General features: G+C 46.4%; 1 protein-coding gene across 1 annotated transcript in view; it reads right to left on the bottom strand.

The window, feature by feature from the left end:
* Nucleotides 1-8549: 8549 nt before the first annotated feature.
* Nucleotides 8550-18489, bottom strand: part of cav3 (caveolin 3) — a 32088-nt gene continuing 22148 nt past the window's right edge. Inside the window, exon 2 of the mRNA XM_063068381.1 lies at nucleotides 8550-9072. Coding sequence (XP_062924451.1) covers nucleotides 8731-9072 — 342 coding nt within the window. The 3' untranslated portion in view covers nucleotides 8550-8730. The remainder of the gene's footprint in view (nucleotides 9073-18489) is intronic.

Raw genomic sequence — 18489 nt, 5'->3', positions numbered from 1 at the left:
GTTGACTGTATATTCACCTGACCTGCTGAGTTCCTCTATTATTTTTAGTCTGTTGCTCTGGATTTCCATCACCTACAGAATTTCTTTGTCATAGATCTATACAGTTTGATTGTTAAATCATCAAGAATTGTGTATTCTGGTGGTGCCATTTGGAGACCTTGCTAATTTCCATCCTGTTGTAAATTCAAGAAAATCCCAAAACCTCCAAACTCCATGTAGATTTGAGTTCATTGTGGACCCCAAACCATCAAACCCATTTAATCTATTGACAGAAAGTGTTTAACTACTGGTAGAAATGTTGAAGTTAATTTCTATTCTCTTTTTAGAATTGTTCACTGATTGAAACAAGATGGTATCAGATTAGCATCATTGAGGGCCTTCTATTGAAGGTGATCACAATGACATTGAAATCAATGCTTTCCTTACTTAAGCTATGTTTTTCTTTTAACAATGTATTAGTTCTTTAGGGAAAGGAGCTAAAGGTCATGGTGTTTGCAACTTCAAGTGCCAAAGCCTTTAAAGCATTGATGGGCTATTAAAGATCCAGCACAAATGAGTCATTCTCTCATTCATTAGATGCTGGAAGTGCTTTATTCCTGCTTTTATACTGCACCAATTAGGGGATTTAAATCTGAAAAATCAACTTGGTGGATTTAAAACCTGACAAAATCCTCTCACCCTCCAGAGCCTGGCTTCATTTGGGGGGAAAACATCTTGGAGGAGGCGTATTACATATACAATTGCATATGACGAGAACGACCGGCAGATGTTGGTGTATTTAACATGACCCATACTGGTTTTCATTGTAACCGAAAACTCAGCATAAAACCGGGCTGGATGTGGAGAGTCGTGGCATGAAGCAAGAGCCAGGGATGGGAATAGTCCTGTCTGCTGCTTGGTGCTGAGCGTAACAGAAGCTCAACTGCTGCAGTCTCTTTGAACTACAGGGAAGTGTATGGTCATGCACTTTGTTGGAAGGAATAAAATGGGAATTTCTAAATGGGAAGCAAATTCAGAAATCAGGGATACAAAGAGACTTGAGAGTCCTTTTGCTGGATTCCCTAAAGGTTTTCTTACAGATTGAGTCGGTGGTAAGGAAAGAAAATGCAACGTCAGTATTCATTTCAAGAGGACTAGAATATAAAAGCAAGGATGTAATGCTGTGGCTTTATAAGGCATCGATCAGACTGCACTTGGAGTAATGTGAGCATATTTGGACCCATTAACTAAAGAAGGATGTGCTGGCATTGGATAGGGACCAGACAAGGTTCAGAAGAATGATTCTGGGAATGAAATGGTTAACAATATGAGGAGTATTTGATGGCTCTGGGCCTGTACGCACTAGTTTAGAAGATTGAGGGGGTATCTCATTGACACCCACCGAATATTGAAAGGCCCAGACGGAGTGAACGTGAAGATGTTTCCAATAGTGGGGGAGACTAGAACCAAAGGGCACAGCCTTAGAATACAAAGATGTACCTTTAGAACAGAGAGGAGGAGGACTTTCTTTAACTAGAGAGTGTGATATCTGTGGAATTCATTGCCACAGATGCCAATGTGTAGGCCAAGTAACTGGGTGAGTGGTCAATAGGGTCTTGATTAGTAAGGGTGTCGGAGGCTATGGGGAGAAAGCAGCAGAATGGGTTTGAGAGGGATAACAAATCGGCCATGATGGCATGGCAGAGCAGACTTGATGGGCCAAATGGCCTAATTCTGCTCCTACATCTTATGGCCTTATGGTCTCTAACATGGAGCAAGATAAAGAGCATGCGGCATTGTCCACTGGGAGTAGGAATAAGGAGGAATGGGGGCATCGCCCTGGAAGCAAGAGTAGGAGGAGTGAGGGTGCAGCCTCTCCAACGAAGAGCAGGGTGAAGGGAATACAGGAAGTCCCCAGGTTACTACAGCGTTCCATTCTTGAGAACCGCTTGAAATTTGAACTGGTCATGAGTCAGAAATGAACAAGAAGTTACTTACGGTGAGAGGGGTAATTTCAAAGGAGATATGAGGGGCAATTTTTTTTTAAATACACAGAAATACACAGCACTGCCTGGAGTGGTGGTCGAGGCAGATACATTACAGACTTTCAGATAGGCAAATGAAAGTGAGGAAAACGGAAGGATACGGGCGTTGTGTTGGCAGAGGTGATTAGTTAGGATTTAACTGGATCAGCACAACCTTGTAGACTGAAGGGCCTGTTCCCATGCTGTGGTCCCGTTTTATATTCTAAGGGCAAGGGAGAGGATTACAGGGACAGCTTTGGAGGGAGAGTCAGTAGGAAGAGCCAGTCAGCGTCAGTGACTCAGTGAGCGAACAAACAAATGAACCTACTCAGCGATCCCACCTCTGCTCAGCTCCACTGACGGTGGGAGGTGAGAGTAAATTGTTTAACCGGAAGGTGTGAGTGTAGAATAACAGGAACATGGAAAAATCCTGTTCCTACCCTGCAGAAGATAGCTGGGGACCTGCAAAAGCTGACAATTCCAGGACACTGGGCTCCCAAACACGGTTTACCTGGTTAAGTGCAAGGAATCAGGAGGGACCTACATCCAATGGGTCAGAGCACCAGGAGAATGGAGGACAGAGGACTGATTGAGATCCAGGAGGAGGAGGAGGAGGTTTGAGAGTTTGAAGTAGGGGGAGGATGAAGTTTGAGGGTCTGGAGGAGGAGGAGGAGGAGGAGGAAATTTGAGGGTCTGGAGGAGGAAAATGAGGAGGAAGGTTTGAGGGTCTTGAAGAGAAGGAGGAGGAGGATGAAATTCGAGGATCTGAAGGAAGAGGATGAAGTTTGAGGGTCTGGCAGAGGAGGATGGTTTGGAGGGCTGGAGGAGGAAGAGGAGGAGAATAGTTCGAGGGTCAGGAAGAGGAGAAGTGTGGTTTAGTGGTCTACTGCAGGATGAGGGTGAAGTTTGAAGGTCTGGAGGAGGAGGAGGATGTTTGAGGGTCTGGCAGAGGAGGAGCATTAAGTTTGAGGGACTGGGGAAGTATGTGGAGGATGAAATTTGAGGATCTGAGGAGGAGGAGGATGTTTTGAGAGTGTGGAGGAGGAGTGGAGGATGAAGTTTGACAGTCTGGAGGAGCAAGAGGATGACATTTGAGGGTCTGGAGGAGAAGGATGAAGTTTTAAGGTCTGGAAAATGAGGAGGAGGAGGAAGTTTGAGGTTCTGGAGAAGGAGGGTGAAGTTTGAGGTTCTGGAGAATGAGGGTGAAGTTTGAGAGTCTGGTGGAGTAGGAGGAGGATGTTTGAAGATCTGGAGGTGGAGGAGGATGAAGTTTGAGGGTTTGGAGGAGGAGAGTATTTGAGGGTCTGGAGGAAGAGCAGGAGCAAGAAGTTTAGAGGTTTTAGAGGAGGAGTAAGTTCGAGGGTCTGGATGAGGTGGAGGATGAAGTTTGAGGGACTGAAGGAGGAAGATTAAGTTTAGAGGCAGGAGGACAATGATAAAGGAAGTGTCCACAGGGAAAATGGAGAAATAATATTTGCAGCATCTGTGGGCACAATTGCATACAAATTAGTGTCTGGGAGACCAGTGGGCTGGAATCATCAGCTGTTGCAGAGCTGGTGGTCATCTTCGGCAGGGTGAGAGCAGAGCATTTCCACGTGCTTTCTCTCCCCAGTTCTACCCTCACACCTTCCAATTTGGAATTTACCCCTCCCCCCCGCCAAACTCCTATCCACAACAATCAGGCTCTGGGTGGAGCCAACAGAGGCGGAAACACTGAACGGACTCGCCCACTCACTAAGTCAATGACTTAGTCACTACGCCACTCCTCCTACTCCTGCTCGTGCCAAAGCTGTCCGTGATCCTCTCCCTCGCTCTTTATGCCTGTGGTACAGGTGAGTGGAGTCCTTTGCTGCATGAGGAGTGAGGGTGGTGGGAGGCATTTAGTTCCTGCAAATTTCCAAGCATTTGGGGGAATAGGAGGCAGTGCCCAGTGAACTGGAGGAGATGGGCGGGAAGAGGAGAATAATGTAACAACATCTGAACACATCCACAACACGCTGGAGGAACTCAGCAGGTCTGGCAGCATCCGTGGAAACGATCAGTCGATGTTTCGGGCTGGAACCCTTCGTCAGGACTGTAGGGGGAAGGGGCAGAGGCCCTATAAAGAAGGTGGGGGGAGGGTGGGAAGGAGAAGGCTGGTAGGTTCCAGGTGAAAAACCAGTAAGGGGAAAGATAAAGGGGTGGGGGAGGGGAAGCAGGGAGGTGATAGGCAGGAAAGGTGATGAAGGAATAGGGGAAAACACAATGGGTAGTAGAAGGAGGTGGAACCATGAGGGAGGTGATAGGCAGCTGGGGGAGGAGGCAGAGTGAAATAGGGATAGGGGAAGGGAGGGGGAGGGAATTACTGGAAGTTGGAGAATTCTATGTTCATACCAAGGGGCTGGAGACTACCCAGACGGTATATGAGGTGTTGCTCCTCCAACCTGAGTTTAGCCTCATCATGGCAGTAGAGGAGGCCATGTATGGACATATCCAAATGGGAATGGGAAGCAGAGTTGAAGTGGGTGGCTACCGGGAGATCCTGTCTGTTGTGGCGGACGGAGTGGAGGTGCTCGACAAAGCCGTCCCCCAATCTGTGTCGGGTTTCACCGACGTAGAGGAGGACGCACCGGGAGCACCGGATGCAATAGATGACCCCAACAGACTCACAAGTGAAGTGTTGCCTCACCTGGAAGGACTGTTTGGGGCCCTGAATGGTGGCAAGAGAGGAGGTGTAGGGACAGGTGTAGCACTTGCGCTTACAGGGATAAGTGCCAGGTGGGAGATCTGTGGGGAGGGACGTGTGGACCAGGGAGTCGCGGAGGGACCGATCCCTGCGGAAGGCGGAGAGGGGTGGAGAGGGAAAGATGTGCTTAGTGGTGGGGTCCTGTTGAAGGTGGCGGAAGTTGCAAAGGATAATGTGCTGGATCTGGAGGCTGGTGGGGTGGTAGGTGAGGACAAGGGGAACTCTGTCCCTGTTGTGGTGGCGGGAGGATGGGGTGACAGCTGAAGTGCGGGAAATGGGGGAGATGTGGGTGAGGGCATCATTGATGACACCAGAAGGGAAACCACGATCCTTAAAGAAAGAGGGCATTTGAGATGTCCTGGAACGGAAAACCTCATCCTTGGAGCAGATGCGGTGGAGACAGAGGAACTGGGAATAGGGAATGGCATTTTTGCATGTGGTGGGAAGAGGTATAGTTGAGGTAATTATGAGAGTCAGTGGGCTTGTAGAAGATGTCAGTGGACAGTCTCTCTCCAGAGATGGAGACCGAGAGATCGAGAAAGGGGAGAAAAGTGTCCGAGATAGACCAAGTGAATTTGAGGGCTGGGTGGAAGTTAGAAGTAAAGTCGATGAAATTGACCAACTCAGAATGGGTGCAGGAAGCAGCACCAATGTAGTCGTCAATGTACCGAAGGAAAAGTTGGGGAGCAGTACCAGAATAGGTTTGGAGCACAGACTGTTCCACATAACCAACGAAGAGGCAGGCATAGCTAGGGCCCATGCAAGTTCCCATAGCTACACCCTTAGTCTGAAGAAAGTGGGAAGAGCCAAAAGAGAAGTTATTGAGTGTGAGAACCAGTTCCGCCAACTGGAGGAGGGTAGTGGTGGTGGGGAACTGGTGAGGTCTATTATCCAGAAAGTAGTGGAGGGCTTTGAGGCCTTCTTGATAGGGAATGGAGGTGTATAGGGATTGGACATCCATGGTGAAAATGAAGCGGTTGGGACTGGGGAACTGGAAGTTATGGAAGAGGTGGAGGGCATGGGATGTATCCCGGATGTAGGTGGGGAGGGACTGAACTATGGGTGACAAAATGGAGTCCAGGTAGGCAGATACAAGTTCAGTGGGGCAGGAGCAGGCAGGAACAATGGGTCTACCGGGACAGTCAGGCTTGTGTATCTTGGGGAGGAGGTAAAACCGAGCGGTATGGGGTGTGGGAAAAATGAGTTTAGCGGCTGAGGATGGAAGGTCTCTGAAATTGATATGGGCGGTGATGGTACGGGAAACAATGGTTTGATGTTTTTTGGTGGGGTCCTGTTCCAGGGGTAAGTAAGAGGTGGTATCAGAGAGCTGCCATTTGTCCTCAGTGGGGTAGAGGTCCGTCTGCTAGACTACTACGGCACCACCTTTGTCAGCGGGTTTGATGGTGAGGTGGGGATTAGTGCGGAACACATCCTCCAAGAAGACCTCAAGCTTGTCGTGGTTTGGAGGCTGGCGTGCCTCAGTGACCCGGAGAGTGATGCTGGCTGGAGTCAGAGCTTTATGCTTTGACTCCTGGTAGGGTCATCCATGCCAAACAGGTCAAAGGGTAGAGGCCAGACCAAGAGTGGTCCACTGGTCTTCCAAGTTCGGGGGTTTAGCTCAGGGCCGACAACCTGACTGGTAAAACAAAATTGTTACAGAAACAACAATGAAGAATCCTCCTACATCTGAATGCGACGGTATTCCTGAGTCTCCACCCGGGACTTGCATGGCTGACAGTAGTGAAAACCAAGAAGAAGCTACTGACACAAATGAATAAAGCCCTGAACACTGCCAGAGATGGATGACCTTCATTGCTGCCCTAAATACAGGGTACAGAGAAGATTCACTAGAATGATTCCGGGAATGAGAGGGTTAACATAAGAGGAACGTTTGTCCGCTCTTGGACTGTATTCCTTGCAGTTTAGAAGAATGAGGGGAGACCTTATAGAAACATTTCGAATGTTAAAAGGCATGGACAGAGTGGATGCGGCAAAGTTGTTTCCCATGATGGGGGAGTCTAGTACGAGAGGGCATGACTTAAGGATTGAAGGGCGCCCTTTCAGAACAGAAATGCGAAGAAATTTTTTTAGTCAGAGGGTGGTGAATCTATGGAATTTGTTGCCACGGGCAGCAGTGGAGGCCAAGTCATTGGGTGTATTTAAGGCAGAGATTGATAGGTATCTGAGTAGCCAGGGCATCAAAGGTTATGGTGAGAAGGCAGGGGAGTGGGACTAAATAGGAGAAAATGGATCAGCTCATGATAAAATGGCGGAGCAGACTCGATGGGCCGAATGGCCTACTTCTGCTCCTTTGTCTTATGGTCTAAATATCGGTGGTATAGGTAAGTAAGTGTAGTATTTGACCACATGGGTAGGAAGAGGGGAAGGAGAATACATGTTATATCCTTGAAGATGGATTGCACATTGGCTATCATGTCAGTCTTTGTTATGTTGAGTTTTTCGTAGATTCTGTTGTATTTCTTTATTTTCATCTGCAAGAGGATGAATTTCAAGGTGGTATATGATATATCTTGATAATGAATTTGAATTTTGAGGGAGATTCCAGGCATCAGGATGGAGAGAGTGGAAGGAGCAGGAGCAGGAGTACACTGGTGCAGACGACGTCAGATGAGCTGGAGAAGGAGCAGCTTTAGAGGCTCAGGAAGAGGTGGAAGGGGCTGGAGGCAAGGTTGAGTAAGCTAGAAATGTTAGAGGGTGCAGCCAATGTTCTAAGGAACTGCAGGATGAAGAGAGAAGAAAGATGCCGGTCCCAGCAGTTGGAATTAAAGGGTGCATACAGTGTGCAAGGAAGCAGAGGATGACTGACAGAGGATGTAAGCAGCATTGAGGAATAGGACAGGGAACAGGAAGATGATGCACATTCTGTAGCGTAAAGAGGTTGAGATGGTGGATACATCGTGTGTCTGAGCAGCAGGAAAAGGAGGAGGATGCAGGCAGTGTCCTGGGAGCCGGGGGTATGTGAGATCTGCTATGTCCTTGCCAAGTAACGTAGCTTGTCTGTTTCCCTTGATCAAAGCACTCAGATTGTTGGAGGAACTCAGTAGGTCAGGCAGCATCTATGAGAGGCATAAACAGTCAATGATTCAGGCCAAGGCCCCTCATCAGGACCTGTTGCAGAGTAGCGGCCTGAAACAGCGACGGTCTATTCGTCTCCATAGCTGCTGCCTAACCTGTTGAGTTCCTCCAGCATTTTGTGCATGTTGCTCTGAATTTCCATCATCTGCAGAATCACTTGTGTTTACTATTTCCACAGATGCCTACTAGCATCCTCCTCACGGCCCACTCTACCACTCAGCTTAGCATCAGCAATAACATTTAGATATATTACACTTGATATCCTGATCACTTTCATCGAATAGATTGTGAAGAGCTGGAGCTCCAGTATGAATGCCTGTAACACCCCAATGATTACAGCCTCCCAATCTAAAAATGATTGTTAGGACGAAAATAGCATGAACAGAGCATGTGAACCAGAGTCTGATGTAGGGAGAGGCTGAAATAACTGATTCCAGAGGTGGTAGGTACATGCAGGAGGGTTTCAGGAGCAAATGGGCAGGGGAGGATACTGACAACACTACAGACCTATGTATAGTGTCAGTGTGAAGCAGAGGTCATGTCGTGAGTTCACCCCTGGATTAGATAGGATGTCCAGACTTTGAGTACTCTGATTAGACCCAAAACAGTAAGCTTGAGAGAGGATGGAAGTACTGTTGGGAAGCATTAGAAATTAGCTTAGGGTATCGATACAGTGAAGTTCTTAATTGTAAGTAGACATGCATGAAAAATGACTCAGACAACTCTTTGTCAATTCAATTTCAGAGATTTTTTGAACTACTCAATGATCAAAAGTGGAAAACATTGGTGAGATCAAGTTGCAACCATATCAACAGTCGAAGTACAATTATATTTGCAAAAGTTCTGAATAAAATCTAGCAATTTAGCAGACAGGCCACATTTGTTGATTGGAACCATAAGGAGAAACTAAATTTCCTTGTGTAAATTGACATGGATGTTGCTGAATACTTTCCCCAGGGCTTCATAGAAGGGGTCACAGAAGGTGTGAATGCACAGGGAGAAGACCCTGTTGATGCATTGGGTCTCGATCAGGTAGCTCTTGATGCAAGGCACAATGGCCCAGATGTGGCAGAAGGAGAGGCAGGCAAAGTAGAAACCCCAGATCAGTGACAGGGGAACTCCAAACATAGCAGAGATTATCCGGTAGCACCAGTACTTGGACACAGTGAAGACTGTGCTGCTGGTTTTCCACACACTGTCCAAGCTATATGTCCCCTCGGGCTCTGCGATCACATCTTCAAAGTCCACCTGTGGGAAAGAACCAAAATCATACTTCAAACCTCCATACCTGTCAAACACAGAGCCTTCTTTCACCCTGCTTCAGTCCACAAGCTTATGAAGAGAACACACAGAATTGGGTTGGTTTTGAAAGCATTTCCATGATGTTTGGTGAAAGTTAAGCTATCAGACTTTATTTTGGGGAACTCATTTTTCGGAGTGGAATACTGGAGAATACCAGGTCCTACATCTTTCTCCATCAAGTGGGGATGGGGAAAGATTTAGGACCTGGTAAGAGTCTGTATCTACACGGCTGGTGGAGCAGTGACATCAGCGCTGGGCTCCGGAGCGAAGATTCCCGAGTTTAAATCCAGTCGGGCTGCTCCCAGGCACGCTTTCCATCAGTGCCAGGTTGAGTGTCAAGCTCGCAACTCGGCCTCATAAAAAAAAACTGCGCTGTGAGAAGGACGTGGGAGACCACTCACAGAATCTTTCCTCCAAGAAACCACTTGAAAAAAAAAAGTGGTCGTCGAGGCTCTGGCAGAGTATGGCACACACAAAAAAAAGTAAGAGTCTAATAATTACATAAGAAAACTAAGCAGGAACAGGCCACTCGGCCCCTTGTTCTGTTCTATCACTCCATATGATCATAGCTGATCATCAACAGTGTCACTTACCTGCACTAATCTTCATTTTCCTAATATCTAAAGATCTACCAAACTCATCCTAGAATATGCTCAATGACTCAATTGAGTGGTGAATTAGAAAGATTCACCAGCCTCAGGGTGAGTGACTATCTTCTCACCTCTCCCCCTAAATAGCTGAGCTCTTATTTTGAGTGTGTGGTGTGTGCATACAGAAAAATAGTTTTCTCGGGTTGAGGGGTCTGTATCATAGTAATGAACTTAAAAGTCATTAAAGAGTGAAATTGGGAAAGATTTAACAGGGGGTGAAGAGACTACAATTCCCTCTCTCTCAGAAGTTGTAGGTATTGGGAACCGCTTGGAGACAAGGTTGATCAATCTTTAACTAGAGGATTAAGGAAATAAAACAGATGAATGATCTAATTAAATAATGTATTGGTCTCTACCTGTTCACACAATCCTAAACTGCTGGACCACACAACATTTCTAGACTGCTAATCACAGAAAATACATTATCTTGCTTTTGTTTAAAATGAAACTGTGGTGCCAATATCAAATTTCCGAATTGGGGAGAATTGGAAGTTCCCAAAATATTGAGAGCACTTTGATATACATTGCAGCATAAATGTACCATACCAGTCTCATTCATAATCTGATTAGCAGGTCAATTAAATTACATTGTGTAACTATAATTTTGACTAACGGTAGCATTGAACTGTGAAATTGTACAAGTTGATTCAACCCTGATCATCAGTCTAGTCAGATTCAACCCCAGTTTCTAAGTGTGAGAGCTCACTGTGGTAACTACCAGGGTGCTTAGGAAGTTTAAAGACTTATTCCTATTCAGTCCCACGACAAAGGTGTATAGTAAAACTCCAATAATCTAGTATCCAATTGTTGGACAAATCTGGTTCACCCATTCATTTGGATTGTGATCCAGGGTTAAGAATGTTTTTGTATTTCCCTCTCCCTCCTAACCAGTTTTACTGTACCACTGTGGGGACAAATTTGTCCTCGGAGTGACATACAATAGTCCAGAAAATCTGTTTGTCCTACCCTACAAAGTCCTGAAGGTGCAGAATTATTGGAGTTTAACTGTATACGGAAATGTTGACAGTAAGATCTCTGAAATTGAGTGAAATGTTGGACCTGTGCAGAAGGTAACTGCCAGTGAACCATGGTGATAAAGGGCTGGAGTCGCATATAGGGCAGACTAAACAGATGCTGCCAACTTATTTTTCCTGTGGTCACTCATACTCAAACTAATTGGTTATTTCTTGATATTTTTGAAACAGAATTCGGATTCCTAAGGTATCCAGGTGGGCCTCAAACTGACAAGTCTAACCTGCATTTACATAGCGCCTTTATCACAGCAAAATCCAATGAGCACCATCTGCAACAAGCAGGGTTTCCTGGTGGCCAACCAATGTAATTCCAATCCCCATTCTGAGTTGTTGGTCCATGGCTTTCTCAGCTGCCATGATGAGGCCACTCGCAGGTTAGAGGAGCAACACCTCATACTCGGTTTGGATAGCCTCCAAACTGACGGCACGAATACCAATTTCTCCAACTTCCAGTAATTTCTCCCCCTCCCCCATCTCTCTTTTACCAATCTTCAATCTGACTCCCTTCTTAGCCTTTCTTATCTCCTCACTTGCCTATCACCTTCTTCAGGCACCCACCCTCCTTCCCTTTCTCCCACGATCCACTCTCCACTCCTATCAGATTCCTTTGTCCTCGGCCCTTTACCTTTCCCATCTATCACCTCCCAGCTTCTCAGCTCATCCCCCCCTCTCCCATCCACCTACCTGCCCCCTCACCTGGTGTCACCTACCACCTTCCAGTTTGTACTCCTTCCCCTCCTCCCACCTTCTTATTCTAGCTTCTTCCCTCTTCCGGTCCTAATGAAGGATATAAGTCCGAAATATTGACTCTTTGTTCCTTTCCATGGATGCCGAATTCCTCCAGTATTTGATGTGCGTTACTCAACAAGCTGCCTCATTGAACCATTTTCAATGTTGCTTATGTGATGGCTATGAATAGAAAGCATGCACCAAAATCCAAGGGTGACCAAGAGGCCAGAACTGGAGGAGTGCAGACAACTTGGAGGCTGAAGGGCTGGAGATGACAGATAGAGGACTGAGGCACTGGATAGATTTGAAACAAGGATGAGAATTTTTAAACTAAGGTGTTACTAAACCTTTCAGCCTACTCTTAAGCCAGTTAGAAGAGTGGGCTGAAAGGTGGCAGATGGAGTTTAATGCTGATAAATGTGAGGTGCTACATTTTGGTAGGACTAATCAAAATAGGACATACATGGTAAATGGTAGGGCATTGAAGAATGCAGTAGAACAGAGGGATCTAGGAATAATGGAGCATAGTTCCCTGAAGGTGGAATCTCATGTGGATAGGGTGGTGAAGAAAGCTTTTGGTATGCTGACCTTTATAAATCAGAGTATAGGAGTTGGGATGTAATGTTGAAATTGTACAAGGCATTGGTAAGGCCAAACTTGGAGTATTGTGCACAGTTCTGGTCACTGAATTATAGGAAAGATGTCAACAAAATTGAAAGAGTACAGAGAAGATTTACTAGAATGTTACCTGGGTTTCATCTCCTAAGTTACAGAGAAAGGTTGAGCAAGTTGGGTCTTTATTCTTTGGAGCGTAGAAGGCTGAGGGGGGACTTGATAGAGGTATTTAAAATTATGGGGGGATAGATAGAGTTGACATGGATAGGCTTTTTCCATTGAGAGTGGGGGAGATTCAAACAAGAGGACATGAGTTGAGAGTTAAAGGGCAAAAGTTTAAGGGTAACATGAGGGGGAACTTGTTTACTCAGAGAGTGGTAGCTGTGTGGAACGAGCTTCCAGCAGAAGTGGTTGAGGCAGGTTCGATGTTGTCATTTAAAGTTAAATTGGATAGATATATGGACGGGAAAGGAATGGAGGGTTATGGGCTGAGTACAGGTCGGTGGGACTAGGTGAGAGTAAGGGTTCAGCACGGACCAGAAGGGCCGAGATGGTCTGTTTCCATGCTGTAATTGTTATATGGTTATATGGTTATAAACAAGGAGCCAATGCAGCAAGTACTGAGTGTTAAGTGAAAGGTGTGGTGCCAGTTAGGCAAGGGCATTGAGTCTAACAAACATAATGGAGGATGGTGACATTGGAATAGTCAAGTCTAGAGTAAGAATTGTGTGGTAGAGTTTCAGTGGCAGACAAGCTGAGGCTGGGTGCAGATGAGGTGGAATGAGCGCAGATGAGCCAGATCCAACCTTGAGTAATACATACAAAATGCTGGAGGAACAGGTCAGACAACATCTATGGAGAGGAATAAACAGCCCATGTATCAGGCCAAGGCCCTGATAAAGGATCTCAACCCAAAACATTGACCGATGGACTGGTTATTTCTTCAGCGGTTTGATCAGGGCACGACTGCGCAAGTGCGTGGACGTCATCCAGTGAGAACAGCGAGAAGAGTTTAAAAATGAGAAGAGTTTAAAGGGAGACAGTTATTTCTTCAGCGGTTTGATCGGGGCACAACTGCGCAAGTGTGTGGACATCAGCCAGTGAGAACAGCGAGAAGAGTTTAAAAAGAGACACCTTATAGAGCAGGCGTCAGAGGAGCGGACGACGGAGTAGAGGGAGTAGAGGGAGTAGAGGGAGACAAAGCTTTGGCTCAACGGGGCTTTGGCGATAACAGGTCGAAGCGAGGTAGGTTACCTGTGTAGAATAGGGACAGGAAGAATGTGTGTGAGGCCGGTGCTCTGGGCTTGGTGTCAAATGTGGGAGGTCCTGGAGATTCCCAGCCTCCTGGATGGCCATATCTGCACTAGGTGTGTCGAGCTGCAGCTCCGTAGGGACCCTGTTAGGGAACTAGAGATGCAGCTCGGTGACCTTCGTCTGGTCAGGGAGAGTGAGGATGTGATAGAGAGGAGCTACACAGGGGCCTGGGGAGACAGACAAGTGGGTAACAGTCAGGAGAGGGAAGGACAGGAGTCGGAGGCTAGAGAGTCTGGCCCTGTGGCTCAGAAGGGTAGGGAAAGGAAGAGGCTGGCAGCAGTTATAGGGGACTCTATAGTTAGGGGGTCAGACAGGCGATTCTGCAGATGCAGGAAAGAAGCACATATGGTAGTTTGCCTCCCAGGTGTCAGGTTCCAGGATGTTTCTGATTGCGTCCACGATATCCTGAAGTGGGAAGGAGAACAGCCAGAGGTCATGGTACATATTGATACAAATGACATAGGCAGGGAAAAGAAGGAGATCCTGAAAGCAGACAACAGGGAATTAGGAAAGATGTTGAGAAGCAGGACCACAAAGGCAGTAATCTCGGGTTTGCTGCCTGTGCCACGTGACAGTGAGTATAGGAATAGAGTGAGGGATTGGAGCCGGGGCAGGGATTCAGATTTCTGGATCATTGGGAATTCTTTTGGGGCAGGAGTGACCTGTACAAAAAGGACAGGTTGCACTTGTATCCCAAGGGACCAATATCTTGGCAGGGAAGTTTGCTAAGGCTATTGGGGAGAGTTTAAACTAGAATTGCTGGGGGGGTGGGAACCAAACTGAACAGACGGAGGAAGAGGCAGTTGGTTCACAAACAGAGAAAGCTTGGAGATAGTGTGAGAGGGAGGATAGGCAGGTGATAGAGAAGGGACGTGCTTAGACCAATGGTTTGAGATGTGTCAATTTTAATGCAAGAAGTATTATGAACAAAGAAGATGAGCTTAGAGCATGGATTAGTACTTGGAGCTATGATGTTGTGGCCATTACAGAGACTCGGATAGCTCACGGGCAGGAATGGTTACTTCGAATGCCAGGCTTTAGATGTTTCAGAAAGGACGGGGAGGGAGGCAAAAGAGTTGGGGGTGTGGCACTGTTGATCAGAGATAGTGTCACGGCAGCAGAAAAGGAGGAAGTCATGGCGGGATTGTCTACGGAGCCTCTGTGGAAGTTAGGAGCAGAAAGGGGTCAATAACTCTACTGGGTGTTTTTTGTAGACCACTCAATAGTAAAAAGGACGTCTAGGAGCAGACAGGGAGACAGATTCTGGAAAGGTGTAATAATAGGGTTGTTGTGGTGGGAGATTTTAATTTCTCAAATATCGATTGGCATGTCCCTAGAGCAAGGGGTTTAGATGGTGTGGAGTTTGTTAGGTGTGTTCAAGAAGGTTTCTTGACACAATATGTAGATGACCCTGCAAGAGGAGAGGCTGTACTTGATCTGGTACAGTATTGGGAAATGAACCTGGTCAGGTATCAGATCTCTCAGTGGGAGAGCATTTTGGAGATAGGGATCAAAATTCTATCTCCTTTACCATAGCATTGGAGAGGGATAGGAACAGACAAGTTAGGAAAGCGTTTAAATGGAGTAAGGGGAAATATGAGGCTATCAGGCAAGAACTTGGAAGCATAAATTGGGAACAGATGTTCTCAGGGAAATGTACGAAAGAAATGTGGAAATGTTCCGGGGATATTTGCATGGAGTTCTGCATAGGTACGTTCTAATGAAACGGAAAGGATGGTAAGGTACAGGAACCATGGTGTACAAAGGCTGTTGTAAATCTAGTCAAGAAGAAGAGCTTACGAAAGGTTCAAAAAACAAGGTAATGATAGAGATCTAGAAGATTATAAGGCTAGCAGGAAGGAGCTTAAGAAAGAAATTAGGAGAGCCAGAAGGGGCCATCAGAAGGCCTTGGCGGACGGGATTAAGGAAAACCCAAGGCATTCTACAACTATGTGAAGAACAAGAGGATAAGATGTGAGAGAATAGGACCAATCAAATGTGACAGTGGAAAAGTGTGTATGGAACCGGAGGAGATAGCAGAGGTACTTAAAGAGTGCTTTGCTTCAGTATTCATTATGGCAGAGGATCTTGGCGATTGTAGGGATGACTTACAGTGGACTGAAAAGCTTCAGCATGTAGGTATTTAGAAAGAGGATGTGCTGGAGCTTTTGGAAAGCATCAAGTTGGGTAAGTCACTGGCACCAGACGAGACGTACCCCAGGCTACTGAGAGAGGTGAGGGAGGAGATTGCTGAGCCACTGGCGATGATCTTTGCATCATCAATGGGGACGGGAGATGTTCCAGAGGATTGGAGAGTTGCGGGTGTTATTCCATTATTCAAAAAAGGGATTAGAGATAGCCCAGTAAATTATAGAGCAGTGAATCTTACTTCAGTAGTTGGTAAGTTGATGGAGAAGATCCAGAGAGGCAAGATTTATGAACATTTGGAGAGGCATAATATGATTAGGAATAGTCAGCATGGCTTTGTGAAAGGCAGGTTGTGCCTTACGAGCCTGAATGAATTTTTGAGAATGTGATTAAACACATTGATGAAGGTTGAGCAGTAGATGTAGTGTATATGGATTTCAGCAAGGCATTTGACAAGGTACCCCATCCAAGGCTTATTGAGAAAGTAAGGAGGCATGAGATCCACGGGGACATTGCTTTGTGGATCCAGAACTGGCTTGCTCACAGAAGGCAAAGAGTGGTTGTAGATGCGTCATATTCTGCATGGAGGTCAGTGACCAGTGGTGTGCCTCAGGGATCTGTTCTGGGACCCCTACTCTTTGTGATTTTTATAAATGATCTGGATGAGGAAGTGGAAGGATGGGTCAGTAAATCTGCAGATGACACAAAGGTTGGAGGTGTTGTGGATAGTGTGGAGGGCTGTCAGAGGTTACAGCAGGACATTGTTAGGATGCAAACTGGGCTGAGAAGTGGCAGATGGAGTTCAACTCGGATAAGTGTGAGGTGGTTCATTTTGGTAGGGCAAATATGATGGCAGAATATAGCATTAATGGTAAGACTCTTAGCAGTGTGGAGGATCAGAGGAATCTTGGGGTCTGAGTCCATAAGACACTCAAAGCTGCTGCGCAGGTGGACTCTGTAGTTAAGAAAGCATATGATGCATCAATCATGGGATTGAGTTTAGGAGCCAAGAGGTAATGTTGCAGCTATATAGGACCCTGGTCAGACCCCACTTGGAGTACTGTGCTCAGTTCTGGTCACCTCACTACAGGAAGGATATGGAAACTATAGAAAGGGTGCAGAGGAGATTTACCAAGTGTTGCCTAGATTGGGGAGCATATCTTATGAGAATAGAAACATAGAAACATAGAAAATAGGTGCAGGAGTAGGCCCTTCGGCCCTTCGAGCCTGCACCGCCATTTATTATGATCATGGCTGATCATCCAACTCAGAACCCAGCCTTCCCTCCATACCCCCTGACCCCTGTAGCCACAAGGGCCATATCTAACTTCCTTTTAAACATAGCTAATGAACTGGCCTCAACAGTTTGCTGTGGCAGAGAATTCCACAGATTCACCACTCTCTGTGTGAAGAAGTTTTTCCTAACCTCGGTCCTAAAAGGCTTCCCCTCTATCCTCAAACTGTGACCCCTCGTTCTAGACCTCCCCAACATCGGGAACAATCTTCCCGCATCTAGCCTGTCCAATCCCTTTAGGATCTTATACGTTTCAATCAGATCCCCCCTCAATCTTCTAAATTCCAACGAGTACAAGCCCAGTTCATCCAGTCTTTCTTCATATGAAAGACCTGCCATCCCAGGAATCAATCTGGTGAACCTTCTTTGTACTCCCTCTATGGCAAAGATGTCTTTCCTCAGATTAGGGGACCAAAACTGCACACAATACTCCAGGTGTGGTCTCACCAAGGCCTTGTACAACTGCAGTAGTACCTCCCTGCTCCTGTACTCGAATCCTCTCGCTATAAATGCCAGCATACCATTCGCCTTTTTCACCGCCTGCTGTACCTGCATGCCCACTTTCAATGACTGGTGTATAATGACACCCAGGTCTCGTTGCACCTCCCCTTTTCCTAATCGGCCACCATTCAGATAATAATCTGTTTTCCTATTTTTGCCACCAAAGTGGATAACTTCACATTTATCCACATTAAATTGCATCTGCCATGAGTTTGCCCACTCACCCAACCTATCCAAGTCACCCTGCATCCTCTTAGCATCCTCCTCACTGCTAACACTGCCACCCAGCTTTGTGTCATCCGCAAACTTGGAGATGCTGCATTTAATTCCCTCATCCAAGTCATTAATATATATTGTAAACAACTGGGGTCCCAGCACTGAGCCTTGCGGTACCCCACTAGTCACCGCCTGCCATTCTGAAAAGGTCCCGTTTATTCCCAGCCCTTTTTCCTTGGAGTGACGAAGCATGAGAGGTGACCTGATAGAGGTGTATAAGATGATAAGAGGCATTGATCGTGTGGATAGCCAAAGACTTTTTCCCAGGGCTGAAATGGCTAGCACGAGAGGGCACAGTTTTAAGGTGCTTGAAAGTAGGTACAGAGGAAATGTCAGGGGTAAGTTTTTTTACACAGGGAGTGGTGAGTGTGTGGAATGGGCTGCCGCGACAGTGGTGGAGGTGGATACGATAGGGTCTTTTAAGAGACTCCTGGACAGGTACATGGAGCTCAGAAAAATAGGGGGCTATGGGTAACCCTAGGTAATTTCTAAGGTAATTTTATGCGCATGCGCCGATCGTGCATGCAGCCTGTTACAGTTGCTCCATTTCTTACTTTTTAAACTTTTTTAACTTAGGTTATTTGTTGTATTTTTTTATACGGTAACACGTTGAAGCTGCACCCTCTCTAACATGCTGGTGGAGAGAGTTTTATTTGGGTTTTTAGCGCTGGAAATAGTTACATTCGGACACGTCTCATCAGCGGGGTAGCAGTATGGTCACATTGTTTATTCCAGGGGTCAGTTGATTGCGCTCATGCCCGCCGGTTTAGCGAGCAGAGCGGTGGACACCCCTGCTGAAACC

This window comes from Mobula hypostoma, chromosome 15, assembly GCF_963921235.1.
Source record: "Mobula hypostoma chromosome 15, sMobHyp1.1, whole genome shotgun sequence".
Taxonomy (NCBI): Eukaryota; Metazoa; Chordata; class Chondrichthyes; order Myliobatiformes; family Myliobatidae; genus Mobula; species Mobula hypostoma.
This window is presented reverse-complemented; position numbering and strand designations above follow the sequence as displayed.